The sequence below is a fragment of the Gambusia affinis genome, linkage group LG18 (assembly GCF_019740435.1).
Source record: "Gambusia affinis linkage group LG18, SWU_Gaff_1.0, whole genome shotgun sequence".
Lineage (NCBI taxonomy): Eukaryota > Metazoa > Chordata > Actinopteri > Cyprinodontiformes > Poeciliidae > Gambusia > Gambusia affinis.
Genome location: NC_057885.1, coordinates 3,935,116 through 3,948,675, shown reverse-complemented (window position 1 = coordinate 3,948,675; position 13,560 = coordinate 3,935,116). Strand labels below are relative to the sequence as shown.

The 13,560-nt window shown below is 45.2% G+C and overlaps 1 protein-coding gene across 4 annotated transcripts in view; it reads right to left on the bottom strand.

Annotated features, from left to right (window-relative positions):
* Nucleotides 1–338: 338 nt before the first annotated feature.
* The window catches only part of kirrel1a (kirre like nephrin family adhesion molecule 1a), a 38,007-nt gene continuing 24,785 nt past the window's right edge, over nucleotides 339–13,560 (bottom strand). For 2 of the 4 annotated variants that reach the window (XM_044097970.1, XM_044097969.1), the window contains exons 4-15: nucleotides 13,326–13,483; nucleotides 12,838–12,988; nucleotides 12,177–12,282; nucleotides 11,221–11,369; nucleotides 11,013–11,140; nucleotides 9,630–9,756; nucleotides 8,877–8,977; nucleotides 5,818–6,034; nucleotides 5,599–5,706; nucleotides 5,316–5,443; nucleotides 4,943–5,056; nucleotides 339–2,481 (exon numbers count right to left, since the gene is read on the bottom strand). In XM_044097970.1, the coding sequence (XP_043953905.1) occupies nucleotides 1,819–2,481; nucleotides 4,943–5,056; nucleotides 5,316–5,443; nucleotides 5,599–5,706; nucleotides 5,818–6,034; nucleotides 8,877–8,977; nucleotides 9,630–9,756; nucleotides 11,013–11,140; nucleotides 11,221–11,369; nucleotides 12,177–12,282; nucleotides 12,838–12,988; nucleotides 13,326–13,483 (2,150 nt within the window). In that variant the 3' untranslated portion in view covers nucleotides 339–1,818. The remainder of the gene's footprint in view (nucleotides 2,482–4,942; nucleotides 5,057–5,315; nucleotides 5,444–5,598; nucleotides 5,707–5,817; nucleotides 6,035–8,876; nucleotides 8,978–9,629; nucleotides 9,757–11,012; nucleotides 11,141–11,220; nucleotides 11,370–12,176; nucleotides 12,283–12,837; nucleotides 12,989–13,325; nucleotides 13,484–13,560) is intronic. The other 2 variants (XM_044097972.1, XM_044097971.1) reach the window with 1 other exon arrangement.

Here is a 13,560-nt window from a genome sequence, read left to right as displayed (position 1 = left end):
GGGAGCATTTAAACATTAAAAAAAGAAGAGCCCCAGGTTAAAACCTTGGGGTATCCCGCATGTGATTTTTGCCAGCTACAATGAAAAGTATTGACACACACATCATAATCATCACTTCACAATAAAACCAGTAATCTATTAAAAATATGAATGGTTACATGCCACTTTCAGAAATCAAATATATATGTAGAAATGTTTGTTGCAAACATGTTGAACATTTTAATATAAAAAAAGCAAGCCACTACTCAAATGTTTTATTCACACGCTGCAGATTTATAACTGAGTCTTTTTGAAAAAAAAACAAAACAAAAAAAAAAACACACACACACACACAAGACTTTCTTAAAAAACAGTGCTTTTATTTATGTAATACTGTGGAAAAATAATTACATACCATTTTTAAAAAATATTGAGGATAATGAAATTAAAAAATGAGAGTTTGATAATGTTTGTCGTACATCTTTTTGAACAGCTGTCTTCTGCTACCAACAGTACGATAAGATAAACATCGGATTCTCCTAAATTCAAAGACACGATAATACAGGTTACAGTCCTACCAGAGGTATAAAAGTACTGGAACGGCTTGGTGAGAAATGATATGGACGTATACTGAAACACACACACGCACGCTCATTCACGCTTCTATACAAACACACTGTACAAATGGAAGTGTGCAACCCCAGCCCCCAACCACACACACACACACGCATTAATACATGTAAATACTGCGGACAAGCCTTCATTAAAACCTCTCTCCTTCGGCCAGATTTGGCAAACAATGAGGAATGATTCAAAAATGGAAAATGCATGACACGCTCCCCCATAAGGCCACTCCAGACCCCATCATCCCCCCCGTCTGCACCAGGCTTTATGGTTAAAAAAAACAAAAAAAAAAACAAACAGCGATGTCTCCACCGACAGGAGGAGCGTCTACTGCATACACGTGGTCCGGAGGAACACGAACGTTTGGCACAAGGTTTTCCTTTTCTTTTCTTTTTTTTAACATCGGGAGAGTGGGGTGAGGGGGGTTCAGGTTCCAGCCGCCGGGGCAGCTCTTCCCTCGGGTTCCGCCGTTTGGTCCGTAACATCGTACACGATTAACATACATGTTTTACGCTGAAAAAAATAATTCTGTAATGTTTAAAAAATAGAATACAAAGCTCTAGTCTGGTGTGCAAATAAACAGAAGACGCAACAGAGATATAGTTGAGAGGATGAATACAGTGGACGAAGTGCAACATGATGGACGACCACCCTCCCTCCCCCCACTACCCTCCAACAGGGCCCGACCGCACTGTACACACGGGCTCTCTGGGACACTACTGTTTATGTGCTCTATGATCACTGAATAAGACAACCAGCTAAAAGAAAATTAAAAATGGCGGCCAGACGTGGCTCCCACTGGCCAAGGTTTCTCCCCCTCAGCTTTACAACGTCAGTTCGGAACGGGGTGGGGGCTCCTTGGATCTGCAAGTTCTCGTCTTCTCTCGGCCTGATTGTGACTTGCGCTGTCCGCTCTCACAGAGCTAGCGTCTACGTACGTTGGGAGTGAGGGAAATCAGAGTTTCCCGTCCCTGTCTCTTTAAAACATCCTTCATTTTCACCCTGTGTTCTCTCTCTCTTCGGCATGATTTCAGGATTTGTGCCTGTGTCTGTGTGTGTGTGTGTGTGTCTATGTGTGTTTGTGTCCAGTAGGACATGTACATTTATGGGTGTATGTGTGTGTTTTTCGGTGCGACTCTATTTATAAGATGCCTCTTTATGCTCCGCTAACACTGTGAGGGTGGGAGGGGGGAGGAGGGCTCCGGTGTCTCACTCTCACACGTGAGTCTGCATCCGCTGTGTGTGTCGGCTGTGAGAGTAGTCAGAGTGCTGCGAGGTGTACGAGAAGCGGGTGGAGCTGCCGTACTTCCCCAACCCGGTCTCTGATCCGGAGGGAGCCGGGCCACCGGGACTGACCCCGACCCCCGGGCTCGGCACCCCGGACCCCACCCCGTACATCTCGTAGGAGGGGCCGGCCTCCAGCGGGGCCAGGCTAGAAGGTGCGAAGCCCATGCGGTAGGTCTGGTAGTGTGAAGGGTAGCCGTAGTTATCGTAGGCCAGCTGGGAAGTGGAATCCAGGAGGCTACAGTCACCAGGGAAGTCAGTGGCCGCTGGGGCGGGGTTGGCGGGGGGCTGCTGGCTTTGGCCCCCGCGGGTGAACGTGTTGAACTGGGCATAGCTGATGTGAGACAGTCTGGAAGGCGGCCGGGGGTCGTAGCAGGCTTGCGGGCGTCCAGGGGAGGTGAGCGGTCCTGGGGGGACGGGGGCTCCTCCGCTGGCGGTGGCTCCAGAGCCCCCGGTGCTGCTACTGATGGAGGCTGCACCGCCTGGTGTTCCTGCAGGGGAGCGGTAGTCGGAGTAGTGCAAGGTGGAACGGGACCCAGGGTGGACTTCGTCCTGGGTGGAAGCTCGCACGTTGTAGTATCCGTTGGTGGGGTCCTGCAGAGGCAGGTGGAAACAGATGGGAGAAGGATTAAGATGATTTCAAATAAATGCTGAGTGTTAAGTGTTTTCACACTTTACTGTCAGCTGTGGAAACACCTGATTGGAGTGCAGAACAGAAACATTTGTTACAATTCCAGCTGCTGTGGTTCTGTTTGTCTCTGCTCTGAGTGTAAACAACCAAACCCTTTGAAAAACCTGTTCCACTCTTTGCCTGTGGTGGCGCTGCAGCAAGAACCAAGATGAGTGCCTGCCACCGTTAAAATGAAAACTTTTCAATACTCATCTAAATATGTAGAAGTTTGTTTTATCAACTAGACAAAATGTCACGTCTGAGGCGTGTGAACACTTCTGCAACCTGAAATTAGTAAAAACTCCAAAGATAAAAGGATATGACATATTTAAACAAAAATGCAAGTGAATTTACAAGTGAATAACTTCACTTGTAAATGCATATTAAGTTGTGCCATTAAGTCCCTCCAACTCCGTAATGTGCATATAACTTCCACCATCAGATATTCTCAGAAGATGAATACCAAAAGAGAAAGAGTTCAGTTCATCTTTTATCATTTTACTTGCCACACATTCTCTGTGGAGGACAGCCTGCTTATCAGTGCTTTTTTTTTAAATTTGTGTTTATGTTGCTTTGTAGAGATCACAATATCCTTGACAGCTATTCTCATACAAAAAATTGTATGAGAAAACACGTGGACCGCCCAGTTGCTGTGAAAGTTATCCTCTGCTTTAAGGCTGGAAAAAAAGCCTTTCAATGAATCCTGAAAGGCTTATTCCAAGATTCTGTGGAATATTTCTGAGGCCTGCGGCTACAACTTGGTAATTTGCTTATCCGTTGTCTTATTCTGGCAGCAATGTGCCAATCTATTTCAGGCATCTTCCCTCCCTCTAACTTTGTTTCACTGGATAGTGCTTCAGGCGGTGGATGGGAAAAAGAAGAAAAGAAGCACGTCAGGGTGATCTAACCGAGTCCTGGGGTGGATTCCGGTCTGCGTTTCTTCCCTATGATCTGAGGCAACACTTCAGCTTCAGGGGTCTGCCTTCTTTTGCCCTCGCAGATTATTCTTAGAATAGGAAGGGGGGGGGTTGTGAGGAACATTTTGGCAGCTTGGTGGTTCAAAATGCTTTATCACAAACCGAAGCGGAAGAGTATTACATTCTGGTCACGCACTAATGTTTCAGTTTATTCAGCAAATTTGAATATCAGATAAAGATAAGTTGAGTAAATATAACAACCAGATTGGAACTGATGATTGCATTTCTGAAGAAATTGCATAATCTGAACGGAGCTGGCTCTACTATGTGAAAAAGCAAAAAGCCTTCACACAAGGTTAAAGGTAAACACATGAAAACCAGAAATGGTTCAAACTTCTGCATGCCACAGTAGCGAGAGGTTCTGCAGCAGCTGCAGCACGACAACAAACACGTAACCCGCCACTGTCAGGGTGCTGCAGCACCTGGCCTTTATCCTCCAGACAAAAATGTGACTTTCTGATTTTTATGTTTTTTTTTACAGTGGTCCATTTCTGGACTCACAAAAGCCTGTAGACATGTTGAATGTTAGTGTTTATATCCACAACGCAGGAGGATAAAAAGAGAATTCTTTTACGTTCCATTCAGAGGGGAAGAATTCCAACATGAAACCTGGAGATGTGGGTTTATTAATTAACAGCAGCAAAGCAAAAATAATACAGGAACTAAAATCCACTTGTATTCTTCTTTCTTCTTGCTCTCTGTGTTTCTATTACATTATGCACAGCTGACCAACAACAGCTCCTCTATTTGACAAAGTAGATATTACCTAGAGTGTATCAGGATTTAACAACAAGACACAAACATTTCCCACACAAACATTCAGTTCATTACAGTTTTATTATTTCAGGCTCAGTTTTCATTTTTGCGATTATTAATAAATGATTATCTGAACACAGAGGTTTTAAAGATCATGTGTGGGTTGCCTTATTTATTTTTTTAAATGAACTGAAACACATCGACAATCTCAACACGTAGAGGTGCTGCGGAGTTCAAAGTCAAGCTAGCATAACTGACCTACTTCCCTTTCCCTCGCAATTTTATTTTTATAAAATCTTTTTACCGATATGAATTGTGATACCCTTGAACCTCATTTTCTAGGTGTCAGTATTGAAAATTAATAGCCAAACACTGTTTCCCTTTTTCTTCTTTATATCACGCCTACATTTAAGATTTAAGTCATAACTTGACAACTAAAACCAATGGAGTCTGTCAGCATTTCTTGTGTGTGTGACATCAGGTTTCAATATGTCCATGTTACTATATTTACTTAGGGCCACACGGGGTAGTTTTGCTCCTATGCTCTAACAATTTAAATAATAATTTGAAAAATGTGACAAATGATATACGTCAACTCCATATGAACTTCAGTCCAAATAAAAAAGCTGCAGAGTTTTACAGAAAGGCTCACCTTTAGGTCGTACTCCTGGCGGGTGTCCAGGGTGTCGCTGCGCAGGTCCGACTTGAGCTCTATGTCATCTTTAAAAGGCTGATTAGAGGGAGAGAAGGACACAGAAGGGAGAAACTAAACCGTCAAACAACAGAACAAACAAAAAGGAGAGGAGCCAGAACAGAAAACAGGAGCGGGAAGGAGGAAACAGAGTATGAGAGAAAAAGAGAAAGAGGAGTTAAAAAGGAGTGAGTGAAGAGTAGGTTGGTGTTTGTTTTCAGTTAAAAAGGTACAGCGTGGTTAGACCGCAGGGAGTCAGGGAGTTATTCTACAGCTACGGGCTGCGGAAACAGATCCCAACCCAAACACAGACGCCCCGCTGCCTGCCACTCACCGAGTACATGGCCTTGACCATGCGCGAGGCCGTGGACACGCTGCCGGAGTCCTCCTCCAGGCTGTGGGTCTCCTTGGTGATCGTCTCCACCTTGATGTCGGGCTTACCCAGCGTGACCCCGCGCCGGCCTGCGAGCGCAAACACACCGAGAGTGAAAAACAGGCCGGGCACACCCCTGTGGAGACGGGGTGTTTTCACGAGCTGCGGGAACTCAAAGAGAGCCAACATCCCCAGACCGGAGGAGGAGCGGACGCCCTTTGACCTTACAGAGAGCATGACTCACTGCCTTTTCTCTGCCGGTAGAAGACGAGAACAAGGATGAGCAGGAAGATGAGGAGGACAATGGTGGAACACACTGTGCTGCCAGCTACTATCCCCACTGGGAACTCCTCTGTGTGTGATGGGGGGGAAAACACACACACACACACACACCACAGGTTAGGAGTACAATCAGGGTGTAACTACTCACTCAAACAACACAGAGTGTGTGTTTCTAGCTCACCGTTCTCCTCCAGCGTAATGATCATGGTGCCCGGGCCAAACGCGTTCCAGGCCGTGCAGTTGTAGGTGGACAGGAAGTCCGATTCCATCACGTTGTTGATGGTGAGGGTGGAGAGGACGCCGCCGCCCTCAGCGGCTGGCTTGCTCTGCTCCACTGTGTACCTCTCCAGCAGAGTGCCCTTCTCCTTCTCCCACACATTCTCCTTCCACGCCCACACCTGCAGCGCGCACACAGAACGACGGCCTGATGAGACTCAATCAAAGAGAGGCATTCCGATTCGGCTGCAGCGAATTCATCTTACATGCAACTCAAACCCCTTTGAGGTACTTTAGAAGAGTATTTGCCCGCAGGACCACTGTGTTCAGATTGGTTGAGTCTAGATTTGGCATGTGCCAGAAAAAAGAAAAAAAACGCCATCGGCATTGTACCGATCTTAAGGTGAGAGGCTATTTCTGAGGAGTAGCGCGCTGTGTGAGCGAAGGCGGTACTTGCTGAAGAATGCATACAGCGTCAATAGGACAAGGCAACCTGCAACAAGCTAATATATGGAGGGATTTCAGAGAAACTGACCGCTCAATGGTAAACATGCAAAATTGGGCTTCTGTCTCTTTAAAAACTCCTGCTCTTTCTGAAACTCCGCCTTCAGGAAGTCATCACAGCATGGTTTCTGTATTAACCCTTAAAAACGTTTTTATCAGCGTTTCACTGAGACGTAGCTCAAATAATGAGCTCAGCAGATGTACAGTTCCACCAGGTGTTTGCTAATTGCTGCTGGCTAGTCTGAAGGAGCGCAGCGGAGGGCTGAAGCTCTGAGGAGGAGCTGCGTCTCCAAGGCGTACCCAGGTCCACCCAGGCATTTTGCACAGCTGAATGGTTGCCACGGGAGATCAAAGGATTTTTCTAACATGAATGAAAGAATCAAGACATCACTCCAGGTATTTTCTGGATGTAAAGTTCAAAAAAGTGGATTTTATATGATACTGTCCCTCTAACATTCATATGTGTGTAACGGAAAGAAACCCAACATAGTGCAGCTAGTGTTTAAAGTTGAATTGGAAAGAAAAACCTTAAATCCTTCTTCTGTTGTGTCCACTGACTATCTGCCTGATGTAATCAGCGGCGGCCGCATGCATCCGTCTTCCTCCAAAAGAAACTCTAACAGTGGGCGTGCCGTGGTGGCGTAGGAGATAGCGCAACCCACATTTGGAGGCCTTGAGTCCTCAACACGGCCGTCGTGGGTTCGATTCCCGGACCCGTCGACATTTGCCGCATGTCTTCCCCCCTCTCCTGTCAGCTTACTTTCAAATAAGGGACCCTAGAGCCCACAAAAAACCCCCTGGAGGGAGGGAGGAAAAAAAAAAACAAAAAAAAACTTGAACAGGCTCTCATGCGAGCGGCAGCAGTGTTCATGTTTCTGCGAGTTTAAGCGCAGCATCACAGTGGGTGACTGAGCTGGCGAGAACATTGCTCATTCTCCACCTTTAGAGCCACTAAAAGCAGCTGTATTATTCAGCACTCAAGTACTGTACTGGCCTCAGTTAATTATGCATAAACCCACATGTTTCTATAATGTGCCCACTTATTGGGAGTGGGGCAGAGGGGCTGTGGGGAGCGGAACTTCCTGGCTGTGGCGTTTACAGGGACAACTGCTCCTCTCCAGTCCTTCATCTTTTATAAATGTCTTTCTGTCCCCCAACTTCCCCGGTCGCATTAGGGAGCGCGGCGCCACGAGTCAGGACGGATCAGTCACGGAGCCGAGGCGGCCGCGCTGCACCGCGCCGCATCCGGCCTGCGCACTGACGCAGAGCTAAAAGCGGACTGACTTAGAGTTCCTTTGTTTGTGTGCTAGGATGGAGGAACGCTCTGAGAGAGGGTTCCAGGCTGAGTCACCACTCAGAAAAGAAGAGAGAGAAAAAAACCCAGAGACAGTGTCTAACAGCAGCCAGCGAGCAGGGAGCGAGTCATTTAGGAAGGGACAGGAAGCAGTCTAATCCCAACTGCTGTTAGCCTAAAAGCTACAACCATGTGCTCTTTGTGGCCAAAGCCTTTCCTTGTCTGTCGTCGTTCCCAGCTCAATAATTGATGCATCGCTGAGATTTGAAAGTTTTCACTGAAGGTGCTCCATACTGTTTGCTAAAGAGTCTCGCAAAAGTCTTGAACCCTTTCACACGTAGTCACCTTCCAAAGATAAAGTTCCCTTCCCTTCATATATCTGCAGATATAATCCACCATGGATTTGATTTATTTTGTTTCTGTATGATCCTTATTTGAAATAAAGTTATTGGGGTGAAAACATCGAGAAAGGGAACAGAACTGCTGCTTAAACAGTTTTCGCCCACTTCAGAGTAAGAGCATCAATATAAACGTCTAACTGCATGATGAATTCTTAATAGTCAATAACCAAAACTTCAATACAGATGTCAAACTTTATTTGACTGAAAGTTTACAAAACTTTAAACTAGCGATGTAGAATTCATATAGAAAAAATGACCTAGGGGAAGCTAAGCGCACTAAACTCTTTCACAAGTTAGCAAAAGCATTAAAGTGCTAAACAAAGAATTAGCTCTGCAATTAGAGCGTCAGCAGAAGTGTGCCCACTTCTGAAGAAAGCCATAAAAATCAAGTTTATAGCCAAAGTCATGTAGGAGACACAGCAGACACATGAAAGAAGGTCATCTGGTCAGATGAGGCCAAATTTGTCTTTTCTGGCCTACATACAAATGCTATGTATGTCAGAAAGCTAACACTGCACCCTGAGCACGCTACCCCCATGGTGGAACACGAAGCTGCTAGCATCATGCTGTGGGGATGCTCTTCCTTAGCACAGACAGGGAAGCTGGTTAGGAAGGATGAAGGAAGCTCAATGAAGGACAATGATGGAAGAAAACCAGGAAGAGGCAGGAGAGGAGTTGAGGTTAAGATCAAAGCCTCAGTCTAAGTCAGAATCTCAATAGATAGATTATGTATCAGGTTCCTTTCACATAATAATGAACTACTTTGTTTAGGATGTGGAAAGTTTCAAATGATGTAAACAATTCTACTAGGTGCTTTATACTTACGATCTTATCTGGAGGGGGTGTACTGGCTATGTAACATTTCACGCCTCCTCTCTCCCCCCTCACAGCGTACTGCACCGGCTCACTGGAGATGATGGGTGGACCTGTGAACACACACAGATCACAGACTCATCAACCGCTTTTAAAGCCACAGTATGTACCTTTTATTAAAAAAATATGTTTTTTAAATATTTGTTAGATATTCCCTGATCATCTGTCTCATAACACAGTGTCACCATGCCGTGACAGTGTGTTATGAGACACATAATCAGGGAAAAGACTGATCTCCTTTCTCCTGAACTACTATTGCTGTCTGAAGAAAACAACCAGGAGGAGGGTCTTAGCGCTGTCAATCACTTCATATACGCACTAAGTGTGCTAATGGCGTAGAAGCAACTTACCGTCCCGGTAAAACTGTTTGTCTACCATCATGGTGGCTATGCTAACTAGCATGTTAGCATTCATGACAGGTTCTACTGTCGGGAAGAAGTTGTAACCTAACACAGCTAGCAGTGGGTACATGAGGATGATTGACAGCACTAAGACCCGCCTCCTGGCTCTGATTGGCTCTTTATAGTTAGCACTGGAAGAAGGCGTTCGATTCTTTTTTTTCACAGATTATCTGTCTCATACACCAAACTGTCACGATGTGATGATATTTCCAAATATTGCTTTACATATATGTTTTACATATGTGGTTAAATAAAGGTTGCGTACTGCAGCCTTAAAGTGTGAACTAGAAAGTTTTATTCTGACCGTTGACCGTGAGCGTGACCTCGGTCTCTCCTACGCCGATCCGCGGAACGATGGCCTTGCACACGTACTGGCCCGCGTCCGCCTGGGTCACTGACTTCAGATACAGTTGGTTGCTGTTGCTCAGAACCTGTGGGGGAGGCAACAAATGTAAACAGAGCAAACAGCAGAGTGAAGGAACAGTCCACACCGCGCTCTCCGCATGCTTTACTCACTTAAAAGAGTCGCCGTGATCTACTACTTTGACCCAATCTGACTGACAATGTAAACACCCGATGCAGTTCTTAATCCATCACAAGGGTTTTTTAGTTGCCTAGCAACCACATCCATCAGAAAATGAAGCGAGGAAAATGATGGTTACATAGGAAACCACCCAGAGAGAGAAACACCTGATTATACAGGCGTGGGCGCGAGTCGAGTCGGGACATATTTAGTGGTTCTGATGTGAGGAGGGATTTCTGGCTTTTATCCAGTTCTGGCCCAATTAAAACCAGAAGATGAAAGCATCTTAACTCCAGCCAGTAAATGCTTCAATCAAAGAAAACTATCTGATGCATGTCATACATGGAATAAAACCACACATCCACCTTTTTTTTCCCCCACAGAAAATCCTTATTTTGCTTTAGGTCAGTTAGAATTATCAAAATTACCTAAATTAGTTCTGTTTGCTAAACGCCACAATAATGAAGAGAAAGAACAGGCGAGAAATTTATTTGTTCATGCCTTCAAAATCAAAAGTTTTCCATCTTCAGATTCTTGGAGGTGCCTCGTTCATCTGTTCAAACATTTATACACGAATACAGACATGATGGGACTGTCCAACTATCACACTGCTGAGAAAGGAAACGGGTTCTGTTCCAGGGAGGAACGGGTTCTCGTCCAAAATGTGCAAATAAACCACAGAACAAAAACCAAAGATGCTGCTGGAGTTGATAAGACAGAATCATTATCCTGAGTGAAATGTGTTCTGAGCTGAAAGGCCGCTCAGTGAGGAAGAAGTCATTACTCTAATAGAAACATAAAGAGCCAAATTGCAGTTTGCAGACGTCCAGAGGGACACAGACCTTCATTGTTGGGGATATGTCCTGTAGTCTGACAGAACTAAAATGAAACTGTTCGGCCAGTTTTATTTTCTGACCATTTAGAGGAAAAACAGGGATGTTTGTAAGCCTTGAATAGCATCTGCAGAAGTATGTGGGTCTAAAATCAAAGACATCAAATTGGCCATCAATCATTTGAAATGTTTTCTTTTTTTAAAAACAAGATTTGATTTGATTTTTTTAAAGGAACTTAAGAAAACCTGGTTATCCCAAGTGCACATTATGAATATTAATGTGTCTGTCGGTGGCAGACTAAGAATTCAAAAAGCTTGAGTTTAGTTTTTACCATGTTGGATCCTTTCTTGAACCAGGTGAGGGTGAGTGGAGGGTTTCCGGCCCATTTGCAGTTGAGGGTGACATCAGAGTCCACATCCACTGTTTTGGGCTGCGGCTCCACCAGCAGGATGGGACCGACTGGAGGAAGAAATGTGGACGATTATTATGTCTGTGAGCTCCAGCAGCCGTCACGGTGAGGCGAGTGCGGCGAGACTCACAGTGAACGTCCACCAGGATGCTGACGTTGGTCTTCCCCACCGCGTTGAAGACCAAGCAGGAGACGGGCTCGGTGAAGAAGGAGTGGTCGGCCTTGGTGGTGAACACGCTCTCCCTGGCGCCCTGCAGCACCACGCCGCCCTTAGCCCACCTGCCGTTCACACAAACACACACTGGTTTGACATCAAGATAGCAGTTTGAAGGCAACGTTTCCAAAAAAAACTCACAAATTTTCTAAACAAACAAAAACAACATAATTCCAGTTCACTGTTTTCCTGAGACGTTCTATCTTCATGTCAAAAGCAGAATTGTGATAACGTTCCAGTGAAAAATGCCCTTTAATTTTATTCCTGCAAATTACATCAAGAGGAATCTAGCATTGTCTTTGAGTTGCATGTCTTGGGTCAAACATATTGGGTTTCCTTCCAGAAGCTTCTCACAGCCTTACAAGACATCCACAGGTGAGTATCTAATTAGCGGAAGTGTGTTAGTCAAGCTATAAGAAATTTCTGGGTTTTCGACTCATTACTTCTGAATGTAAACTTCTCATTTAGAAACCATTTATAAATAGACCTAACATATTATTTCTCTCATTGTTGTAGAGTTTAGCAAGCAGAAATAATTCTGGTAATTCCACCTGACTTGAAACAAGAGAAGCTCGATCAGATTGAAATTCAGACGGCGAGAAAAAAAGCTATCTCAATGTATGTAAACTTCTGGTTTCAATTGTTGTTTTTCTTTTAAATGACATTCTTGTTTACACAGAAGGTAAAAAAAGCTTCTCAGCGGTTACAGGCAGAGTTCGATTGTTGTGATGCCAAAAAGTGAATTGCTGACATCAAAAACCAACTTCTTGATTCAAACAGAGTAGGTTTAAATGGAAATCTTCCATGTGTATGAATAATTATGGGCTCAGCTGCATCAGCTTGTGTTGCAAAGGAAAGAGGCTGAAGCACACCTGTAGCCCATAATAGGAGGGTTGGCGTGAGCCTGGCAGGTGAAGGTGACTCGGTCCCCTTCTAGGACAGAGCGCGGTTCGATGGACAGGGTCACAGTTGGTGGATCTGGAACGAAGAACAGAGACTCTTGGAACATGGAGTCTACAGCTGCATGGCAGTTCAGAGGATTATCTGATGCAAGATGCTTTTTCATGCATTAGTTACTAACATCCTTAAAGCCCTTCATCTGGTGGCAGATGTTACACACGCTACTTAACGCTATGCTGCTTGACCCATTCTGTTTGTTCTGGTTGCCATGGTGGCAGCAGTTTGGACTAGTTAGTCCTAATTTGTTCTTTTTATCAAAATTTCAGGCAGTAGTTATGATGTGTCACCATGGCAACAGGGAATAATCTTTACATCTGGGATTGGCTGATTAGATAGCATCTTAAAAGCTCCAACCCCAGATCCCAGATGATTTCCAACAATACGTCCAGGCTGGTATTTAAGGTGGAAAAGCAAAAGTAAACGAGGTGGGTTAGCAGTGATGATGTCATACAGAAACAGTCTTCAGTCAAAGTAGTGAAATTAGTGGCTATGATGTGAGAAAATTCAAGAAGTATGAATACTTTTGGATTGGATTTCAATATGACGCCTGGTGGTGACAGCAGCAGGACTTACGGTGAACATTTAGGGTGACGGTTGTGCTCTTGCCAGAGGGAGCAGCCTGGTTGGTGGACACACAACTGTAGTTCCTCCCGGTGTCGGTGTCTATGGGGTGGATGGGAAGGTAGCTCCGCGTGGTCACCCTCTTCCTGTCTGAAAGCACCTCCTGGAGAGCAGAGACCCAGTGAAAACACCCAGAAAATGCTTGATCACATTCCTGAGTCCAACTGAGCACTCACACCAGACCTGTTTAATTCACTTTACTCAAACTCCAATTCATTTACCTAGAAACTCTGCCTTGTATGCGAGTTCGTTGTGAATGCACCAACGAACTCGCATACACTCTGGCGAGCCTACAAACCTCTGACTGAGTTTGGTTGAAGTGAACCCTGGTGTGGTTCGAATGCGTGTTGTCAAACAAACCCGACACCGATACAGATCAACTAAAGTGGACTACAAAGGGCTGATGTGAATGAACCCTTGAAGAGCGTGGTGAAACTCACAGTGGTACTGACAGCGCCCTCTATCGGCAGCCCGTCTTTCATCCACTCAACCATCGAAGGCGGTTTAGCTCCGCGAGACACGCACGTAAGGTTGTAGGACTCCCCCGCATTCAGCAGCACCTCTGGTCCTCCGTCAATCACCGGGTCATCTGGAGGGACTGAAATGGACGGAAAGACGTTAGAAACACAAACCACGTGTGGAACGTCGTCTCCAGAAGACGCCAGAAGCAGAGAC